At 49.1% G+C, this 23096-nt stretch overlaps 1 protein-coding gene across 1 annotated transcript in view; it reads left to right on the plus strand.

The window, feature by feature from the left end:
- HAL (histidine ammonia-lyase) overlaps positions 1–17530 on the plus strand; it is a 170666-nt gene extending 153136 nt beyond the window's left edge. Inside the window, exons 14-16 of the mRNA XM_078776910.1 lie at positions 15137–15245; positions 15324–15393; positions 16801–17530. Coding sequence (XP_078633036.1) covers positions 15137–15245; positions 15324–15393; positions 16801–16833 — 212 coding nt within the window. The 3' untranslated portion in view covers positions 16834–17530. The remainder of the gene's footprint in view (positions 1–15136; positions 15246–15323; positions 15394–16800) is intronic.
- The last annotated feature ends 5566 nt before the right edge of the window (positions 17531–23096 follow it).

The following is a 23096-nucleotide window of genomic DNA, read 5'->3' on the forward strand; positions in this document are numbered from 1 at the left end:
CATCAGCACGCCACTCAATTCCCGAAACTTCTTCCATGCACATCTCACTCGAGCAACCGTTGCCGAGTCTGATCCACCTTCTCCATTCAGCATGTCTCCGAGGTAGCAAAATGTTTTCACACCTTCCAGCTTCACACCGTCTCCAAGATCCAACTCAACATTTCCTCCATCTGCAGCTCCCTCTGTGCACACCTTACATTTCAATGTAGCTGCCACACTGGTTAATGACCCTCTCAGACCACTACATTTTTGATGAACCCACTCAGCGCACATTGTACACTGAATGGAGTTCACTCCGACACCCTTCCTACACACAGCACAGGGCCACTTCCCAGTTCTTTCCACCTCACCACATGCTTTACCACTTGCCATCACCTTCGTCTTTCCGATATTCACCTTCAGACCTTTTGTCTCCATACATTCCTTCCACGTGTTCATCTTTTCCTTCAGTCCATCCATACTTTCCGCAATCAACACCAGATCATCTGCATACAACAACTCCCACGGTAAACCCTCCTTTACGTTCTGAGCCAGCACCTCCATCACAGCTACAAATAGTAGTGGACTTAGTACCGACCCCTGATGCACTCCCACCTTCACCTCAAACTCACCACTGTTCCCGTCCTTCGTCCTTACAGCTGTGCGCGCTCTTTTGTACATTGCCATCACTACTCTGATCAACCATTCCTCCACTCCTAACTTCCTCAATGCCCATGTCAATACTTTGCGTGGAACCCGATCGAATGCTTTCTCCAGATCAACAAACCCAAGAAACAACTTCTTCCTCTTCTCCATGTACTTCTCCTGCAACTGCCTCACAATGAAAAGCGCGTCTGTCGTTCCTCTTCCTGGCATAAATCCAAACTGCATTTCGTCGATCTTCACTTTCTTCCTTATCCTCCTCTCCAACACCCTTTCCAATGCCTTCATTCCATGCTCCAATAACTTTATCGCTCGGTACGAGCCACACTCCAGAGGGTCACCTTTCCCCTTGTATAGAGGGACGAGGGTACTCAGTTCCCAATCCACTGGAATGCGGCCTTCTTTCACCACCAGATTACAGATCTCTGTCATTCTCTTCACACCCCAACTTCCTGCTGCCTTCAACATATCTCCCACAACTCCCGTCGGCCCTCCCGCTTTTCTACCCTTCATTGCTTTTATCGCTTCCTCAACTTCCTTCTCAGTTATCTTCTCTGCCGGTCCTAAAACTGGGTTACTCTCTATGTTGCCATCCCATTCATTCTCTGTATTCAACAGCATTTCCATATATCTTTTCCATCTTCCTTTAATTCCATCTGGGTCGACAACGATTTGTCCCACTTCATCCTTCAAGCAGCTCACCCCCATCACATCACACCTCTCTTTCGCTATCTGCTTTGCAATCCTGAATACCGCTCTCTGACCCTCTTCCGAATCCAAGCGTTCTCCGAACATTTTCCTACATGCCTCCTGCGCCTTTGCTACCTCTTTCTTTGCAGCCTTCCTGGCTGCCTTATAACTTTCATGCTCTGCTGTTTCTGCTCCCGTACCCTTCGCCTTCTGCCACTCCTTGAACTTCTTCCTCTTCTCGTCAATCCTCTTTCCAACTTCATCATCCCACCACCATGTTTCCGAGTGCCTCGGTGGTCCTTTTGTCCATCCACATACCTCACCAACGGCTCCCAACAGACTAGCTTTCATTGACATCCAACCACTTTCAAGCTCAACCACATCATCCTCGACCCTACTCAGCCTCTCTTTTAATGCCTCCCTTACTGTCACCTCTTTCAACCTCCACACCTTCATTCTCGGTTGGTACTTCACCCGCCGAGCTCTCCTCGCACCTTTCACCCTTACGTCGCAGACAACCAAGTGGTGCTGTGAAACAGCCTCCTCCCCCGGGATCACCTTTGTGTCTCGGAGGTGCCCCCTATCTCGCCTACGCACCATCAGGTAGTCAACGGTTGTCGTCGACCCACCTGACGTGTATGTAACAAGCTTATTATCCTCTTTCTGGAACTGAGTATTACAAATCAACAAATCAGCTCCATCAGCAAACTCCAAAATCCTTTCACCTTCTCCATTTCTCACTCCATATCCGTAACCCCCATGAACTCCGTCAAAACCGTCCATACTCCTTCCCACATGTCCATTTAGGTCTCCTCCTACCACAACAACTTCCTCATCTTTCACGTTTTCCATCAGCTTCTCTATCGCACACCAGAACTTGTCCTTCTCTTCATCGCTCCGACCAACCTGCGGAGCATATCCCGAGATGACGTTCACCAAGAGCTTTCCAATCATCATTTTCACCATCATCAACCTATCACTCACTCTCGTCACACTCACCACACTGTCTACAAACTCCTCAGAAAACAGGACACCAACACCATTCACGCCCTCCAGGCACCCTTGCCACACAAACTTGTATTTCTGTCCCTGCCTACCCTTCACCATTCTCACACCACTTCCCTTCCATCTCGTCTCTTGCACACAACATATGTCCACTCTTCTTCTGACCAATACTTCCACCACTTCTCCTGATCTCCCTGTCATTGTCCCTACATTCCATGTCCCAAACCTCAGAAACCGATCTCCACTTCGGGCTGTACCCTGCCCACATGTAGTTGTAATTGTCATGGTTCTCTTTTTTGTAATTGTCAAGAAGGTCAAGGTCACAAAATCATCAATTTCCATCTTATAGACTTGGAGTTTGAGCAGAGTTTGCACATTGGGTCGCTGAAGCCTATTGATTTTGAGGTCAAAAGATCAAGGTCACCTCACATCGTCAATCTTTTTGTATTTTTTCGCTGTTTTCGTCATGGTTAGCACACGGAAGAAAAAAAGAGAAGACGAATAAGTCTGAATACAAAGCGGATTAGGACCGGCTTTGCATTTTGAAATGCTTTGTAGTTGTGATGATAATTATAATCACAAAGAGTTCCTTTGCTGCATCATTTCCTCTCTCATCTGGGGACCATTTTTTAATACTCTCCGGCTTGTATTTGAACATTTCAGTTTCTGGTTTACATGTGGGTGATGCTTTTTTTCCTCTCACCTCTGGGTGATTCACTTCCAGAGCAAAGTGTGCCGTTTGTTTGTTTGTTGCTGTCGATTGTTGTCTGCTCTTTTGTTCATGTTGTGTGCTCATTTCCAAGTCTTCTTCATTTCCCTTACATCCAGTCATCTCTTCCAATATATCCCTCTTAATTAATTCCCACCCTCGTACTAACTCTTTATATATATATTGTTACAGACGCGGTTTTAGATGTTAGTTTACCGAGCGGTTTGGTATTACCGCGTCCGCACAGTTACTCCCCGATTAGAACCCTATCCCGCCCGATTCCACTCGACGTTGACCAAGTCGCGCTATGCTAAATCAATGAAGGAAAGGACAACGGCTGGGATAAATGCAACGACACAAGGGGTACAGTTCTCAAGACCTCCGGAGGAGGATATAATATTGGTGATGCAGAAACGGGTAGATTACACGGTAAGAGGGGTAAGCACAGAAAAGATGGGCACTTAGACACAGTCTTATCTTATCCCCGACAGACCACAGACAAACGGGACAAGACTGACTTACACAGGGATTGATGGCAAGGAAGGGCAGGCAGTCGATAGCTCAAGGTGCACCTTGGCTCAGGGACAGGATACAGCTCGGTCCAGTCCAGAGATGCGGGGAGGTATTCAGCGCTTGGAGGTGGCGTCTTCTCTCTCCGTGGTGTGGGCGCATCTGACGTCACCTCCCTCTTCCTGCGCATGTCCAGCGGGGAGTGACACGCCCTCGGCTCGTTAGCTCCGCCCCAGATGGAATCGGTCCGCCGCTTCTATTGGGTGCGGGGGTTACCGGGCTCCGCCCTTGACGAGGAGCTGACAGCGAGCCCCTGCGTGGTAACCCCGTCGGAGCACATGTTCAATGGCGGCTAACCAAGCCGGAGTGAGGACGCACACTCCCCGCGCCGCCGCCGCTGTTGTTGTTGTTGTTGTTGTACCATGAGGAAGAGCTGCGGGGAGGTATTGGGAGGTCCTAAACTTTCTAACGGTGCCATACAATCACATTCTGGTGCAACGAAGAGTCAGAATTAATGGAAACGAGTCCTTAACTGACATAGACTAAGAATAACTAGCAAGATGTCCTATAGTTGTCTACGTGAGATGCGGTGGACCTGGATGCGACATTTAATGGGGGAAATAGGGGAAGGTCGGGGCTACAGAGTGTTATTTACAGAAAATGGGACTAGGGAATGGGGGATTGGGGATAGTTGGGAAGTATTGGGGAAATAGGGGAATATTTACAAGCGGATATGGATGGAGGCCAAATCCCATATCCGCAACATTGCACCCTTCTCTACCTCGGGGCGTCCCGACCCGATAAATTTTTACCTACGTTAGTGTGGCACTCAGATGTAGTTCCCTCTACTATTAACTCAACCCTGAGTGCGACAGTTTTACAGATGTTCACAAATGAGTAAATATGTCCCCCTGCGACGTTGCACCCTTCTCCTCACAGAAACACACCCACAGGATAACCGAATCGCGGAAAGAATCCTCAAACTAAACATACAGCCGGTAGGGAACATTATTTACACAAGACTACACTGATATTTACACTACGATCCAGGACCTGTTCTTGGAGGAACACATGCAGATGTTATGCATAGAGAGAGCACGCATGCCAGCATCGATACACCAACCCACGAGTGCCCTGTGGCCCTACGGCCTTTAATAATGTGCAGAGCACCCCGTCCAAGCACCAAAAGCACCACCCCATCATGTACAGTCAGCACCATCCGGTGCACCAATAAAGTGTTCATAGTCACCGGTGGTGTCGCAGCCGGCCGATGTTCTGCCGCTGGTCTTGCCTTCATGTGGTGTACTTGGCCTTCTTGCTTCTTTAAAAATAAAGAAAGGCGCCAACCGCGTCCATTTCTGAATTGTGGCCATCAGGGGGGCCAACTATAAGTGGTTCACCTGTATGGCATAGGTGCCACGTTGACCCAGAGGTCCATCAACGGGTGGTGCTTGCCCGCAAAAGAACTGCGGTCCATTGTGGGCGGCCACCAAAATTGCGGTCCATATGGTGTATCGATCCAGGCAGCAAGCAGCGAAAGTGCAGGCCCACAACTGCGGAGCCAGCACCTCCCTCTCCTCTCTCTCTGCCCCAAAGCCAGATCCTCGGAGGTGGGAGACAAAAAGAAGACAAGTGAGTAAGGTGGTAAGGGCGCAAAAGTGCATGCAGTATAAGGTAATGCACACTGGGGGCACATGGGAACCAGGTGAGACAGGTACGTTCCTACCGTACGCCCCTCCCCCCACCAGGTAACCTACATTGCCCCTCCCTTACCCCTTACTGTATCCACAAAACACAACACTACCCATAAACATCTACTTTACACATCAACAAACGTCCCTACTGTCTTCCCCGTTCCTCCCATAAACCAAATTCGTCTTCTCTCCCTCCTAACCAATCAAATTTGCCATTTCCAACTCTCATCAAAATTTGCCATCTCCAACTCAACATCAAAATTTGCCATCACCAATTCATCATCAGTCCCTCCTAGGGAGGGAGAGATGGAATCACCCCAATGTCTCATCCACGTCGTGATGCGTCTCACAAATCCTCACAGCAATTCTCATTTCCTGCAACACAGAACAAAGAAAACACAGGTGTGGAGTCATCATCATCACCTCAGGTAAGTGGCTGCGTATGGTGCGACGGGTTCATCAATCCTAACTATTTCCTAAATGACTTTAACAACTTTACATTACCCGGGGTCTTTCCCTGCCAATCCATTGGCCAACTTACACTATGGGTTCTAAAAACCAATTCCCATTGACCAAACTGTGGTGCTTCTCAATTTGGGGTCTCACTCCCCCGATTCAACACTTGGTGCTCTCGCACAATTTCTGGGCTGTGACGTGTAGCTCTCCCAGCAGGTCTACCCACCTGCACACCTCCACCACTGTAGTTGCCACCCGAGCTTACCTGCTCCTCACCCTAACCTAACTAACTGGGGAAGGCCCTCTCGCACTCTCACCCCCTCAGTGCCCTCTCTGGCACGGGCTGCCCGATCCACACCCGGGATCCTCAGGCCCCCACTGACACTAACGGCCCCCAGAGCCCACCTGCGGCCTCACCTGGCCGACATCCTCACAGTGGTGGAGTGCCCAAACCAACTACACACACTAACAGGCTACACGCCCAGCCATTTCCACAACACTAATGCACCCATCCACAATACCATTCTGCAACCGCACCACAAATGCCAATATCCAACCACAATTTACCTATACCCTCTACCTAACACTTACACTACCCGCCCCGGGTACTCGTGAAAGGGGTCCACTCTTCCCCCATCCACACCTTCGCACCATGCACACCACTCCGTACCACTTACTCCAACTCTCTCCACACCACTCATTCTCTGCTCCATATATTCCACACACCTGTACTTGCACACCTGTGCTCTCACACCTGGTGCCACCTGCACCCTTCTCTCCCCAAGCGCATTCGCGCTGATCCACAACACTCACTGCTCCACACTGCTCCACACACCTGTTCAGTTGCACACCTGTGCAATCACACCTGTTCAATCACACAGCATCATCTCATCTAACTACTCCCCTCTGAAACTTGCGCTTCCCAGTCGTCCCTTTAAACTATTGCGCTCCCTCGTCATTATCATCCATACTAATCTACCTGCGTCCCCACTACAGGTATCAGTCACTAACTAATCTTAGCGTCACCTAATGTCATCTTCGCTAGATCCCTATCAATATAACCTAACCCACCCGGGCTAGTTTTCACTGCCATACACCCCATAAACTATAGCGCATTTGCCCCACTTTGTGAGGGATGACAGAGTTGCCATCCCACCACATCGGGCATCTCCCACTACCAATTTTGCACATCAAATTTCAACAAATCAAAAATTTGCCAATCACTACCCATCATCTGCCAATCATTACTGCCAATCCTTTGCCAATCATCAAATTTTGTTTTTTTCTAATTTTGGGTCCAAAACACTAACCTCATCACACAGTCTACTCACTAGATCCTCTCGGTGCGCCAATTCACGTCTACAGCCCGGCTGCGTACAGCCGAGCAATGAACGCGGGTTCTTTGGTGCCGGCGGCTGGATACGTCCCGCATTCGGGGCAGGGACGGGGGCTTACCCGGGCCGAGATCCCACGCACCACCTCGGCGTGGAGCCATCCAATGTCCCGATCTCAACCTGCCGGCACGTCTCAACAAAACGTGGTCGCCATGACGACCCTTCCTATCCAGCTGCCCGCTCCGCCTAGTGGAGTCCGGACGCGGCCGTTCCAAGCGAGGCACAGCGTGGATCGCGTACGGCGATTCTTTCGAAACCGCCGTGGTTCGGATCCCCGCTGGTCCTCGCGGCACGCGAAGCTGCCCGACGCGCACCGAGGGCCCGATTCGGCTATAAGTCGTTCTAACCTCTAACCCGGTTACCATCGATGCTTCACCTGCATGCTTACATGCATACGCTACCCCTTTCTTGCTCATACATGCAGCCGTTTCCATGCTCCTCGTCGTACCTTTTCTTACACACCTCGGTACACTCATTCCGCTCACCGACTTGGTCACACACCTGACCACCGAACACCTTGGCACACATTCGTCGCTCGCACACCTCACCAACACACCTCTTCGCGCCCCTTCCTCGGTCACCTCTTCTGTGACAATCACAGGTGTGCTCCTACTCGCACACCCAACCACGTGCCTCACGACCAACTCAAGTGTGCATTCCCACACACGCTCTACCATTCCAGGTGTGCTTCCTCGCTCACCTGTCACAACCAACTCACGCTCCGTGCCACTCTCACTACTCTCACCTCTACTCTTGACAACGCACTCACCCTTACTCCCGACAGCGCACTCTTTCCTCATGCACCTGTCCGTTACACACCTTTCTCGCGCACACTCTTGCGCACACTCTCCCGTCACACCCTCTGTAACACTCACCACAGGCGTGCATTCTTCCTTGCCTTTGACAGCGCACTCTTTCCCCATGCACCTGTCCGTCACACACCTTTCTCGCGCACACTCTTGCGCACACTCTCCCGTCACACCCTCTGTAACACTTACCACACCGCGCTTCCATGTGCTCCCTCGCACACGCGCTACGACCGACTCACTCTCGACAGCACCCTCACTCCTTGGCACGTACTTTTTCCTCACACACCCCAGAGTCGGACTTTCTCGCACACCTCCTTTTTCGCACACCAGACCTGTCGCACACTTCACCAACGGCCTCTCACAAACACCCGGGTCCATCTCGACCCCCAAGCTTATTAAATCACCTGGCGCATCATACGCACGACCATATTGGTCACCACTTACACCGGGTCCTCTTCCTCTTCGCTTCTCCTCCATCACCTGCGAATCCCTCATCCGGTTAATGAGCACATCATCACGATCCGAACACAGACTTTGGACCAATTCTTTTACTTCCTCTTTTATCTCTTTCTTATCCCCTCTCCGTCGCTTCTTAATTTCGCTCACCCCTTCTTCCACTTCTTCTAATTTCTGCTTCACCTCTTTTATTTCCCGGTACGTCTCCTCAAGCTCGTCCTCTAAGGCCACCTTGACCGTTTCCATGTGCGTCCTCACCTGCCGGTCCTTCGTCTCCATTACCTCTGTCACCTCGTCCAACCTCGTTGTCAGTCCCTCACGTACCATCTGACATTGCCTCTTCGTCGCTATCAAGTCGTCTTTTAGTTCTTTCTGTGTCGCTTTTAACCCTCCTAGTACCGCAGTGTTCCTTTGTACCTGCTCCACTAACTCAGTCTGTCCCACCGTCAGCTGTTCCACCTCCTGCGTCAGGTCCTCTATGCCCCCTTGTAACTTTACAGTCCCCTTTCTCACCTCCTTCTCCATGCGCTCCTTACAGTGCCTCACCTCCTCGCGCACTCCTCCGACCTCCTCACTCACACCTCTTCTGATCTCTTCTCCCATCACTTGCATCTCCTGCCCAGATGCCACCCTCATCTGCTCCATTTCCTCCCTGTGAGCATCCAATTTAGTTTCTACCCCCATTCTGACCCCCTCTATCTGCTGCCCCATTTTTTAAACTTCCCTTTCCGCTTGGTCCCTCATGTCCCTCAATTTGCCTTCCATACTGTTTTCTAACCCCTCTAACCCCTTTTTCATCCCTTCCATTTGATTCTCCTGAACGGCCATTCTGTTTTCTACCCCCATTAACCCCTCCTGTATTTCCCCTAATCTATTGTCTAATCCCTCTATTCTACTCCCTAACCCTCCGATCTGGGCCCCCATGTCCTCCCTCAATTTCTCGCTATTGGACCCCATGTCCTCCCTCAATTTCTCGCTATTGGACCCCATCCTTTGTTCTAACCATTGGCTATTGGCCCCCATGTCCTCCCTCATTGCCCCCATACTGTTTTTCATTTCTTCATTATTCTTGTCCATAAGGGCCTTCATTTGCATAAAAAAAAGGTTCAAATCCACCGGTGGCGCTACTACGGTCGCGGGCGCGGTCGCCATGGCCATGTGCGAGGCGCCATTTTGCGCGCCCGTAACCTCGTGCGCGACGACGCTATTTTGCGTACCTGCCACCCTCACTGCTTCGCTCTCCTCATGTCCCTCATGTCCCTCAATTTGGTCCTGGATCGACCCTGCCTCACTCTCCTCTACCGGAACCCAGCCGTCTTGATCCGCCATAGCGCGACTTTCAAAATTCGGGTTTTTATTTTTGTAAAACACAATCAAATTTCGCCGTTAACAATTTCGAGCGCGTGAAGCGCGCTTCGGGTCCGATCTCACTCCTCGACACCAATTGTTACTCTAATAGTACAATTGGTGTTCCAAAATTTGGGCTAAATGAATTTAGTCCCAGGTCCGAATCCAACTCCTGACAACCAATTGTTACAGACGCGGTTTTAGATGTTAGTTTACCGAGCGGTTTGGTATTACCGCGTCCGCACAGTTACTCCCCGATTAGAACCCTATCCCGCCCGATTCCACTCGACGTTGACCAAGTCGCGCTATGCTAAATCAATGAAGGAAAGGACACAACGGCTGGGATAAATGCAACGACACAAGGGGTACAGTTCTCAAGACCTCCGGAGGAGGATATAATATTGGTGATGCAGAAACGGGTAGATTACACGGTAAGAGGGGTAAGCACAGAAAAGATGGGCACTTAGACACAGTCTTATCTTATCCCCGACAGACCACAGACAAACGGGACAAGACTGACTTACACAGGGATTGATGGCAAGGAAGGGCAGGCAGTCGATAGCTCAAGGTGCACCTTGGCTCAGGGACAGGATACAGCTCGGTCCAGTCCAGAGATGCGGGGAGGTATTCAGCGCTTGGAGGTGGCGTCTTCTCTCTCCGTGGTGTGGGCGCATCTGACGTCACCTCCCTCTTCCTGCGCATGTCCAGCGGGGAGTGACACGCCCTCGGCTCGTTAGCTCCGCCCCAGATGGAATCGGTCTGCCGCTTCTATTGGGTGCGGGGGTTACCGGGCTCCGCCCTTGACAAGGAGCTGACAGCGAGCCCCTGCGTGGTAACCCCGTCGGAGCACATGTTCAATGGCGGCTAACCAAGCCGGAGTGAGGACGCACACTCCCCGCGCCGCCGCCGCTGTTGTTGTTGTTGTTGTTGTTGTACCATGAGGAAGAGCTGCGGGGAGGTATTGGGAGGTCCTAAACTTTCTAACGGTGCCATACAATCACATTCTGGTGCAACGAAGAGTCAGAATTAATGGAAACGAGTCCTTAACTGACATAGACTAAGAATAACTAGCAAGATGTCCTATAGTTGTCTACGTGAGATGCGGTGGACCTGGATGCGACATTTAATGGGGAAAATAGGGGAAGGTCGGGGCTACAGAGTGTTATTTACAGAAAATGGGACTAGGGAATGGGGGATTGGGGATAGTTGGGAAGTATTGGGGAAATAGGGGAATATTTACAAGCGGATATGGATGGAGGCCAAATCCCATATCCGCAACAATATATTTTAAATGAAACCCTCTAACCACACATTGTGCTCACTTGTGAGTTTTGTATCAACACTGCTCATCCTTTTTATCACATGTTCAACATCATCTGCAAACTCAATGGTGAAGAATCACTTGAAAAAATTCTCAGATACATATCGGGATTCGGATCTTCACCAAAATCGAATCGATTTGTCCTTCTCACACAACCAACCTCTCCACCAAGTTTTGTCCCAATCCGTCCACAACTTTGTGAGATATCGTGATTTATATTGGTTTTAGTCCAATTACATGGTGTAAAATCACTTTTAAATTCTCTGATCTGGATCCGGATTCCATTCTTCACCAAAATTGAATCAATTCTACCTTTTCACACACCCAACCTTTCCAGCAAATTTCATCCGAATCCATCCACAACGTTTTTAAATATCATTCTATATACAGTGTTTTGCCCTATATACAGCTGCGAGCTGTTATGTTTGTATTTAGAAACAATGAAATGATTATATCAAACATAACGATATATCTGTGCTTAACCTAACAATTGCTGTATGTTGGTATTGTTCCCCTATATTCCCTCCGTAACCCTTGTTCCTCCATGAGCCTCCACCATGTAAAGAAAAAGAAGAAGTGCTCCACAAAGCAATGCCATCCACCATCTTTTACTTCATATTAAAAGATGACGGTCATGTAGCCAATAATTGTTTTGGACAGTCAACTCTATTTCGGTTTGTAATAAATACCCACATGAAAAACCCCTATAATCCATCCTATATACAGGGATGATGTAGTGGGAGGATGGAGTGGGATGATGCAGTGGGAGGATGGAGTGGGATGATGCAGTGGGAGGATGGAGTGGGATGATGCAGTGGGAGGATGGAGTGGGATGATGCAGTGGGAGGATGGAGTGGGATGATGCAGTGGGATGATGCAGTGGGAGGATGGAGTGGGATGATGCAGTGGGATGATGCAGTGGGAGGATGGAGTGGGATGATGCAGTGGGATGATGCAGTGGGAGGATGGAGTGGGATGATGCAGTGGGATGATGCAGTGGGAGGATGGAGTGGGATGATGCAGTGGGAGGATGGAGTGGGATGATGCAGTGGGAGGATGGAGTGGGATGATGCAGTGGGAGGATGGAGTGGGATGATGCAGTGGGAGGATGGAGTGGGATGATGCAGTGGGAGGATGGAGTGGGATGATGCAGTGGGAGGATGGAGTGGGATGATGCAGTGGGAGGATGGAGTGGGATGATGCAGTGGGAGGATGGAGTGGGATGATGCAGTGGGAGGATGGAGTGGGATGATGCAGTGGGAGGATGGAGTGGGATGATGCAGTGGGAGGATGGAGTGGGATGATGCAGTGGGAGGATGGAGTGGGATGATGCAGTGGGAGGATGGAGTGGGATGATGCAGTGGGAGGATGGAGTGGGATGATGCAGTGGGAGGATGGAGTGGGATGATGCAGTGGGAGGATGGAGTGGGATGATGCAGTGGGAGGATGGAGTGGGATGATGCAGTGGGAGGATGGAGTGGGATGATGCAGTGGGAGGATGGAGTGGGATGATGCAGTGGGAGGATGGAGTGGGATGATGCAGTGGGAGGATGGAGTGGGATGATGCAGTGGGATGATGCAGTGGGAGGATGGAGTGGGATGATGCAGTGGGATGATGCAGTGGGAGGATGGAGTGGGATGATGCAGTGGGAGGATGGAGTGGGAGGATGGAGTGGGATGATGCAGTGGGAGGATGGAGTGGGATGATGCAGTGGGAGGATGGAGTGGCATGATGCAGTGGGAGGATGGAGTGGGATGATGCAGTGGGATGATGCAGTGGGAGGATGGAGTGGGATGATGCAGTGGGAGGATGGAGTGGGATGATGCAGTGGGAGGATGGAGTGGGATGATGCAGTGGGAGGATGGAGTGGGATGATGCAGTGGGATGATGCAGTGGGAGGATGGAGTGGGATGATGCAGTGGGAGGATGGAGTGGGAGGATGGAGTGGGATGATGCAGTGGGAGGATGGAGTGGGAGGATGGAGTGGGATGATGGAGTGGGATGATGCAGTGGGAGGATGGAGTGGGATGATGCAGTGGGAGGATGGAGTGGGATGACCGAAAAAGGGGACCGAAAAACAACAACAACCACAGTTCCCGAAAAAGGCCAACCCCCGCTTGCGGGGAAAAAATGGCCTCTAAAGGTGGTTTATACAGTGTTTTGCCCCATCTCTCTCAATGGTGAAGAATCCCTTTGAAAATTCTCAGATCCAGACCCGGATCCGGATCTTCACTAAAATCTAATCATTTTGTCCTTGTGACATACCCAACCTCTCCACCAAATTTCGTGAAATTGAAAACATAACCTCCTTCGGTGGAGGAGGTAAAGATAAAGGCAGATGACTTGTAATACCGGCTACCACCAAAGGTGGCGAATTTCCACCACATTTACTGTACAACATATATGAGAGATGTCTGTGTCGCCATTTTTCTCAGGACTTGGCTGAACGGATGGATCTTCGTCAAACTTTCAGAGGTTCATCAGTGAGTGCCTGGAAGTGTTTCTGGCAAAAAAAAAAAAATTATGAAAAAAACAAAAGATCGTTTTTTTGGAGTTAAAAAAAAACATCGCTCGATAGTGCCCAAGCCTTTTAAAATTAATGACAGTTATATTATATACAAGTACACATTCGCATAAATAAATACAAAACAATTACCAGACATTTGAATACAAAAACAATTCCGGAAGTGTACAAATTTGGTAGTACGGCTTCTTCTTCTTCCTGATCGGCATCACACTTAACTCGGAAACGTGAGCCACATTCACCCATCAGCATCTTCTATCTATAATTCCAGTAATCTCTGTCTGTACGTTTGTACGTTTGTCTGTGACCGCTGTTTCTCGACAACCACGGGTCCGATATACTTTTAACTTGCCAGGTATATTGCTGGGGACCCGAGGATGTGCCTTTTCAAGGTTTCATATTAATCGGACAATTACTTACCGAGCTATGTCCAAAAAACGATTCAACCAATCAGAGAGCAGCGAACGATCGCGTGTGCCGAACGTGGCGGGCACACTCTGCCTCGGATGGCACATTTGACAGCGTATTCATTTATTTCACGTTTGCAAACTATGTTGGCGTTAAACTATGTTTTACAACTAATAAAAACGAATTTGCGATTCATTCGCTTTCCTGCGCGTTTGTGCACGCGATGGCGATTTCTTTACCAAACTCCGGAAGCCGTTCGCTTTGGACCAAACCATTGCATGTAAATAGAGGGGGGGGGATTGTCACCACTCGCAAGCCGTTCGCTTTGGACCAAACCATTGCATGTAAATAGAGGGGGGGGATATAATTTTAGATATAGATATAGTACGGGCATGCCCTAGTATATATAAACCCCCTTCCTCTCCTGCCTCTCCCCTCCCCTTCCCTACCCCTACCCCTCCTCCTCCCCTTCCCCCCTATCCCCTCCTCCCCTCCCTCTCCCTTCTCCCCTTCTCCCTCCATCCCTTCTCTTCCCCCCCCTCCCTCCCCCTTAGCCCCCTCCGTCCCTACCCCCCTTCCCTCCTCCTCTCCTTTCCCTCCTCCCCTCCCTCTCCACTTCCCCCTCCCCTCCTCCCTTCCCCCTCCCCTCGTCCCCTCCCCTCCTCCACTCCCCTCCCCTCCTCCACTCCCCTCCCCTCCCCTCCTCCCCTCGCCCACCCGCACTTCTGCTAGTAACATATAAACTGTATATAGCCATAGCATATACACATCTGCTCCAATATATATACTATAGATTATTACTATATGTTTGTATTTAGAAACAATGAAATGATTATCAAACATAACGATATATCTGTGCTTAACCTCACAATTGCTGTATGTTGGTATTGTTCCCCTATATTCCCTCCGTAACCCTTGTTCCTCCATGAGCCTCCACCTTGTAAAGAAAAAGAAGAAGTGCTCCACAAAGCAATGCCATCCACCATCTTTTACTTGATATTAAAAGATGACGGTCATGTAGCCAATAATTGTTTTGGACAGTCAACTCTATTTCGGTTTGTAATAAATACCCACATGAAAAAGTTTAGATGTTGATTTTATTATTTATAATCGTGTCACTTGCCAAGTCACAGCAGTTCCTCCTATGCGACGTGTGTACCTATGTTGCAGTACTTGCTATTGAACTGCTCGCCGCTTGCCAGGGTTTGGAGTTCTTACGGCCATTGCGCACCACCGAGCCTCTGGAGCAGGTGTTCAATCTCGTGCGATCCTTTTCGGGGTAAGTTGTGATCCTCCTCACTTCCAAAGCGCAAATGGTGCAGACACGTTTTACTAACACACATTTATTCATTGCCAGGCCCTGGGAGAAAGATCGGTTCATGGCTCCAGAGATTCAAGCCATGGAAAAACTCCTGTCTGAAGAGCAGGTGATATAGCACATCCACCTTGTATTTATTGTGGGACAACAAGAGTTTCATTGTTGTCGTTAAACACAACTTGTAGCTGCCCAATTCCTACCCCTCCACACAGTCATATTCATGCCCATGGAAGCAGAGGCAACTGTATGGTGCAGGCGTCTTGGCACAAGACTCGGCCTTTTTTATATTTATCCTCCAAACATACTTTCTGGCAAATCCGTTTATGTGGAAAAATAACTGGATGTTCCACATGCATCAGGACTTTCTCTTCTGAGCCCAGGCGGTGGGATAATGATGGAAGCTCCCCACCACAAACAACTATCCTGGACACAGCCTCATTTGGCACATGTAGTTAGGCTGGTATCCTTGGTTCAGTTGAAGATTGCCAGCCCACTTCCTTACTAATCCTTCAACCATGTGTTTGTCCATCCCCTAAAAACTCCGAGGGCCCAGTGATTCCATCCCTGAAAAAAGGCCAGGGCCAAGGGATTCCATCCCCGAAAAAAGTCCAGAGCTCAGGGATTCCATCCCCAAAAAAAGTCCAGAGCTCAGGGATTCCATCCCCCAAAAAGTCCAGAGCTCAGGGATTCCATCCCCGAAAAAAGCCCAGACAACCACAACTCCAGGTTCGGATCAGCATTCCGGAATTTACAGTCTCAATTGCAGCCTTAATCCTCTTCTTCAGATCCGCAATATTGGTAACCCTTGTTTGGTCCTCCATGTCCTTCACATAATCCCACATAAAAATTTCCAGAGAGGTTTTGTCCAGCGAACATGGTGGCCACAGAATCGGACTGCTGTGCCCAATCCATCGATCATTGAAGAAATCGTCCACTATCAGACTCCGGTATGCGGAATATCCGTCCTGTTGATAATGACCTCAGTACTCCTGAAATTGGCAGTCCTGCAACTATTAGGTTCTCTGACACATCCAGGTAATTGTTGGACTTGATGGTTGCTTCAGCAAGGAAGAATGGCCCAACGACTCGGTCATTCGTAAGGCCACACCACACGTTAGCCTTTGGACCGTCGTGCTCAAGTTCTAAAAAAGGCCTCATGGAAAATCTGTCCTTATCCTTGTCGACTAAAGAAGACTCAGGGCCACAATTGCTGATGTTTGTCTGTTAACGTTCCCCAAAAAGTGGAAAGTTGAGTCACCTGAGAATAGCACATGTCGTCTTTTATGCTTAAAATATTATTTCACTTACAGGTTTCATGCAGGTAACGGCAGGTTAAAAGTGCCCGCCAAGCAGAACTGAGTCGGTGTAAACACAAACACAGCACATGTGCAAAAGGCCTTGTTAGCATTGATACGTCATTTCGAAAGTCCCGGATTGGGGTTTACTTGCTGAGGTTCACTCTGAATCACAGTAACGTAGTTTACCTGCACTTCGACGCGTGTCCGATGCTTTGCAGGTGTGGAAGACTGTGGAGCCCTATATGATATAGTCCTCAAGCGCAGGATTCCAAGTCTTGGAGACCTGTACTTTTAAAGGCAGCAGGCTGTGTGAGCAATACTGGAAAGTTTTTACTGGAAAGTTCCTCTCCTTCCCCCCTCCCCTGCCCTTCCCCTCCTCCCCTCCCTCTCCCTCCCCCCCTTAATGAAAGAGAAAGCAAAACTGGAAAGTTTCCAATACTGGAAAGTTCCTCTCCTGTCTCCCCCCTTCCTTCCCCTTCCCCCCTTTCCCCCCTTCCCTCCTTTTCCCCCCCCCCCCCCTCCCCTTTCCCCCTCCTCCCCTACCCTTCCCCCTCCTCCCCTACCCTTCCCCCCCTCCCCTCCCTCTCCCTTCCCCCCTTAATGAAAGAGAAAGCAATACTGGAAAGTTTCCAATACTGGAAAAAATGAGTTTTTTAACATTTTCTTCGGAAAGTGTTTTTACAAGGTGGATTGAAGCTAAATCCACCTTTTTCCGCATGTTTGGGTGAAATCATTTTACATGTTCCTTGACATGCTAATAATATTCATCACTGACAATGTAATGACAGGTAAAGGAAAGCAACATGTGCACCGATCGGAATAACGGAAACAAAATGTGATTATTGCTCTAAATGTATTATTGATGTTTACCTTGGAATGCATTTTTCCCAATGGATTGTATTTCGAAATTACCTGAGCTAAATAAAATCATCGTCTTGATCCATGTAACCTGAAATAACACGTTCCATGATTACCTGGGCCACCAAAGGTGGACGGAGGTTGTTTTCGCCGCTGTCTTTGTTTGTTTGTGAACAGGATTTCTGAAAAACTTGTGGACGGATTCTGACAAAATTTGGTGGACAGGTTGGGTGTGTGACAAGGACAAAATGGTTAGATTTTGGTGAAGATCCGGATCCTGCAATTTGTTAAACTGATTCTTCACCGTTGAGAGATGCAGACAAAAACGATACGTTTGTCGAGATGTAATTGCACAAACTTCTTGTTTCTTTAAGAGCCGCAATTATTCCCACGTTCTTGCGAGGTTATCCTAGGGGGCTTGTAGGGGGGGCAGGGGAAGCCTTTCACAAACCGGCTGGCATGTCTGACGTTCGACAAGTAGTTAGGACTTGAATTTGTCATTTGTCCATGTTGTCGGCGATCGCTCACCTGGTCTTCACAAAGGACACCGTGGGATCTTCATCTTCCACCAACTAATACTAGCAGACAAGACGCCCGGCTTAACGTCCATCCGAGGAATGGCGCACACACACATCGATGAATCACCTGTCTGTGAAACACTAGGAAGACGGTTTCCAGCCAGGTCGGGATTCAAACCCAGGATAGACAGCATCGAAGCGAGTGTGCGCGCTCACTAAACCATCCTGACAGCCCCTTGTAGTTGTAAAACTCAAACTTAGCACCGGATCCTCATGGATCCTCATGACCTCAAATCCAATAAAAACGCAAACTTAACAAGTTTCCCCACAAGATTTTGATACAAACCCAAAACTTCCTGAAAATGTGTTCTTGGGAAAACGATTTTTAAAATCTCTTAATTTGCTTAAATATGAAGAAGGAACAACTGCGTTAGCAGCCATAAAAAGTCGCATTCACTCTGTTGTAGACACGGCGTGTCCATCTGTCGGGAGGCAAAGGCAGGTGAATGCGACACGTGACCCGCACGTGCATTGTACGCTCCAATCTCGCATATCCATTTTGTTCCCGTCTCGTGTTGGGAGTTCAGCTTTCATTGGGCCTTTCAGGGTTGGTTAGGGTTGTAGGGTTGCAGGGTTGGTTAGGGTTGTAGGGTTGTTCGGTTGTAGGGTTGCAGCAGTGACAGATCATGAGGGATCCTAATGGTGCAGGGTGGTCTCCTTGGCCGACTCCGAGCACAAAAGAAAAGCAGTTTATAGTGGGATTAACCCCATACTAGATATCTTAGAGATAGGCATTCCAACCAGCTTAGAGATAGACATTCCAACCAGCTTAGAGATAGACATGCCAACCAGCTTAGAGATAGACATGCCAACCAGCTTAGAGATAGGCATGCCAACCTGCTTAGAGATAGGCATGCCAACCAGCTTAGAGATAGGCATTCCAACCAGCTTAGAGATAGACATGCCAACCAGCTTAGACATAGACATTCCAACCAGCTTAGACATAGACATTCCAACCAGCTTAGAGATAGACATGCCAACCTGCTTAGAGATAGGCATTCCAACCCGCTTAGAGATAGACATGCCAACCAGCTTAGAGATAGGCATGCCAACCTGCTTAGAGATAGGCATTCCAACCCGCTTAGAGATAGACATGCCAACCAGCTTAGAGATAGGCATTCCAACCCGCTTAGAGATAGACATGCCAACCAGCTTAGAGATAGGCATTCCAACCCGCTTAGAGATAGACATGCCAACCAGCTTAGAGATAGGCATGCCAACCTGCTTAGAGATAGGCATTCCAACCCGCTTAGAGATAGGCATGCCAACCCGCTTAGAGATAGGCATTCCAACCCGCTTAGAGATAGACATGCCAACCAGCTTAGAGATAGGCATTCCAACCCGCTTAGAGATAGGCATGCCAACCAGCTTAGAGATAGGCATGCCAACCAGCTTAGAGATAGGCATTCCAACCCGCTTAGAGATAGGCATTCCAACCAGCTTAGAGATAGGCATTCCAACCAGCTTAGAGATGGGCATTCCAACCCGCTTAGAGATAGGCATGCCAACCAGCTTAGAGATAGGCATTCCAACCAGCTTAGAGATAGGCATTCCAACCCGCTTAGAGATAGGCATTCCAACCCGCTTAGAGATAGACATTCCAACCAGCTTAGAGATAGGCATTCCAACCAGCTTAGAGATAGGCATTCCAACCCGCTTAGAGATAGGCATGCCAACCAGCTTAGAGATAGGCATGCCAACCAGCTTAGAGATAGGCATTCCAACCCGCTTAGAGATAGACATGCCAACCAGCTTAGAGATAGGCATTCCAACCCGCTTAGAGATAGGCATGCCAACCAGCTTAGAGATAGACATGCCAACCAGCTTAGAGATAGGCATTCCAACCCGCTTAGACATAGACATGCCAACCAGCTTAGAGATAGGCATTCCAACCAGCTTAGAGATAGGCATTCCAACCCGCTTAGAGATAGACATGCCAACCAGTTTAGAGATAGGCATTCCAACCCGCTTAGAGATAGACATGCCAACCTGCTTAGAGATAGGCATTCCAACCCGCTTAGAGATAGGCATGCCAACCAGCTTAGAGATAGGCATGCCAACCAGCTTAGAGATAGGCATTCCAACCTGCTTAGACATAGACATGCCAACCAGCTTAGAGATAGACATGCCAACCAGCTTAGAGATAGGCATTCCAACCCGCTTAGAGATAGGCATTCCAACCCGCTTAGAGATAGACATGCCAACCCGCTTAGAGATAGGCATTCCAACCCGCTTAGAGATAGACATGCCAACCAGCTTAGATATAGGTATGCCAACCCGCTTAGAGATAGGCATGCCAATCAGCTTAGAGATAGGCATGCCAACCCGCTTAGAGATAGGCATGCCAACCCGCTTAGAGATAGGCATGCCAACCAGCTTAGAGATAGGCATGCCAACCAGCTTAGAGATAGGCATTCCAACCCACTTAGAGATAGGCATGCCAACCCGCTTAGAGATAGGCATTCCAACCCACTTAGAGATAGGCATGCCAACCCGCTTAGAGATAGGCATGCCAACCCGCTTAGAGATAGGCATGCCAACCAGCTTAGAGATAGGCATTCCAACCCACTTAGAGATAGGCATTCCAACCAGCTTAGAGATAGGCATGCCAACCAGCTTAGAGATAGACATGCCAACCCGCTTAGAGATAGGCATGCCAACCAGCTTAGAGAAAGGCATTCCAACCCACTTAGAGATAGGCATTCCAACCAGCTTAGAGATAGGCATGCCAGCCAGCTTGGAGAAAGGCATTCCAACCAGCTTAGAGATAGGCATTCCAACCCGCTTAGAGATAGACATGCCAACCAGCTTAGAGATAGACATGCCAACCAGCTTAGAGATAGGCATTCTAACCCGCTTAGAGATAGACATGCCAACCAGCTTAGAAATAGACATGCCAACCAGCTTCCAGATAGGCATTCCAACCCGCTTGGAGAAAGGCATTCCAACCAGCTTAGAGATAGGCATTCCAACCCGCTTAGAGATAGACATGCCAACCAGCTTAGAGATAGACATGCCAACCAGCTTAGAGATAGGCATTCTAACCCGCTTAGAGATAGACATGCCAACCAGCTTAGAGATAGGCATTCCAACCCGCTTAGAGATAGACATGCCAACCAGCTTAGAGATAGGCATGCCAGCCAGCTTAGAGATAGGCAATCCAGCCAGCTCAGAGATAGATATGCCAACCAGCTTAGAGATAGGCATTCCAACCTGCTTAGAGATAGGCATGACAGCCTGCTTAGAAATAGACATGCCAGCCAGCTTAGAGATAGGCATTCCAAGCCGCTTAGAGATAGACATGCTAACCAGCTTAGAGATGGGCATTCCAAGCCGCTTAGAGATAGACATGCCAACCAGCTTAGAGATAGACATGCCAACCAGCTTAGAGATAGGCATGCCAACCAGCTTAGAGATAAGCATTCCAACCCGCTTAGAGATAGACATGCCAACCAGCTTAGAGATAGGCATGCCAACCAGCTTGGAGATAGGCATGCCAGCCAGCTTAGAAATAGACATGCCAACCAGCTTAGAAATAGACATGCCAACCAGCTTCGAGATAGACATGCCAACCAGCTTAGAGATAGCCATTCCAACCAGCTTAGAGATGGGCATTCCAACCCGCTTAGAGATAGACATGCCAACCAGCTTAGAGATGGGCATTCCAACCCGCTTAGAGATAGCCATTCCAACCAGCTTAGAGATGGGCATTCCAACCCGCTTAGAGATAGACATGCCAACCAGCTTAGAGACAGACATGCCAACCAGCTTAGAGATGGGCATTCCAACCCGCTTAGAGATAGACATGCCAACCAGCTTGGAGATGGGCATTCCAACCCGCTTAGAGATCGCCATTCCAACCAGCTTAGAGATGGGCATTCCAACCCGCTTAGAGATAGACATGCCAACCAGCTTAGAGACAGACATGCCAACCAGCTTAGAGATAGGCATTCCAACCTGCTTAGAGATAGACGTGCCAACCAGCTTAGAGATAGGCATGCCAGCCAGCTTAGAGATAGGCATTCCAACCCGCTTAGAGATAGGCATTCCAGCCAGCTTAGAGATAGACATGCCAACCAGCTTAGAGATAGGCATGCCAACCAGCTTAGAGATAGGCATGCCAGCCAGCTTAGAGATAGACCTGCCAACCAGCTTAGAGATAGGCATTCCAGCCAGCTTAGACATAGACATGCCAACCAGCTTAGAGATAGGCATTCCAACCAGCTTAGAGATAGGCATGCCAACCAGCTTAGAGATAGACATGCCAACCAGCTTAGAGATAGACATGCCAACCAGCTTAGAGATAGGCATTCTAACCCGCTTAGAGATAGACATGCCAACCAGCTTAGAGATAGGCATTCCAACCCGCTTAGAGATAGACATGCCAACCAGCTTAGAGATAGGCATGCCAGCCAGCTTAGAGATAGGCATTCCAACCCGCTTAGAGATAGACATGCCAACCAGCTTAGAGATAGGCATTCCAACCCGCTTAGAGATAGACATGCCAACCAGCTTAAAGATAGGCATTCCAACCCGCTTAGAGATAGGCATGCCAGCCTGCTTAGAAATCGACATGCCAGCCAGCTTAGAGATAGGCAATCCAGCCAGCTCAGAGATAGATATGCCAACCAGCTTAGAGATAGGCATTCCAACCTGCTTAGAGATAGGCATGACAGCCTGCTTAGAAATAGACATGCCAGCCAGCTTAGAGATAGGCATTCCAAGCCGCTTAGAGATAGACATGCTAACCAGCTTAGAGATAGGCATTCCAAGCCGCTTAGAGATAGACATGCCAACCAGCTTAGAGATAGACATGCCAACCAGCTTAGAGATAGGCATGCCAACCAGCTTAGAGATAAGCATTCCAACCCGCTTAGAGATAGACATGCCAACCAGCTTAGAGATAGGCATGCCAACCAGCTTGGAGATAGGCATGCCAGCCAGCTTAGAGATAGCCATTCCAACCAGCTTAGAGATGGGCATTCCAACCCGCTTAGAGATAGACATGCCAACCAGCTTAGAGATAGCCATTCCAACCAGCTTAGAGATGGGCATTCCAACCCGCTTAGAGATAGACA

The sequence above is a fragment of the Myxine glutinosa genome, chromosome 4 (assembly GCF_964187855.1).
Source record: "Myxine glutinosa chromosome 4, kmMyxGlut1.1, whole genome shotgun sequence".
Taxonomy (NCBI): domain Eukaryota; kingdom Metazoa; phylum Chordata; class Myxini; order Myxiniformes; family Myxinidae; genus Myxine; species Myxine glutinosa.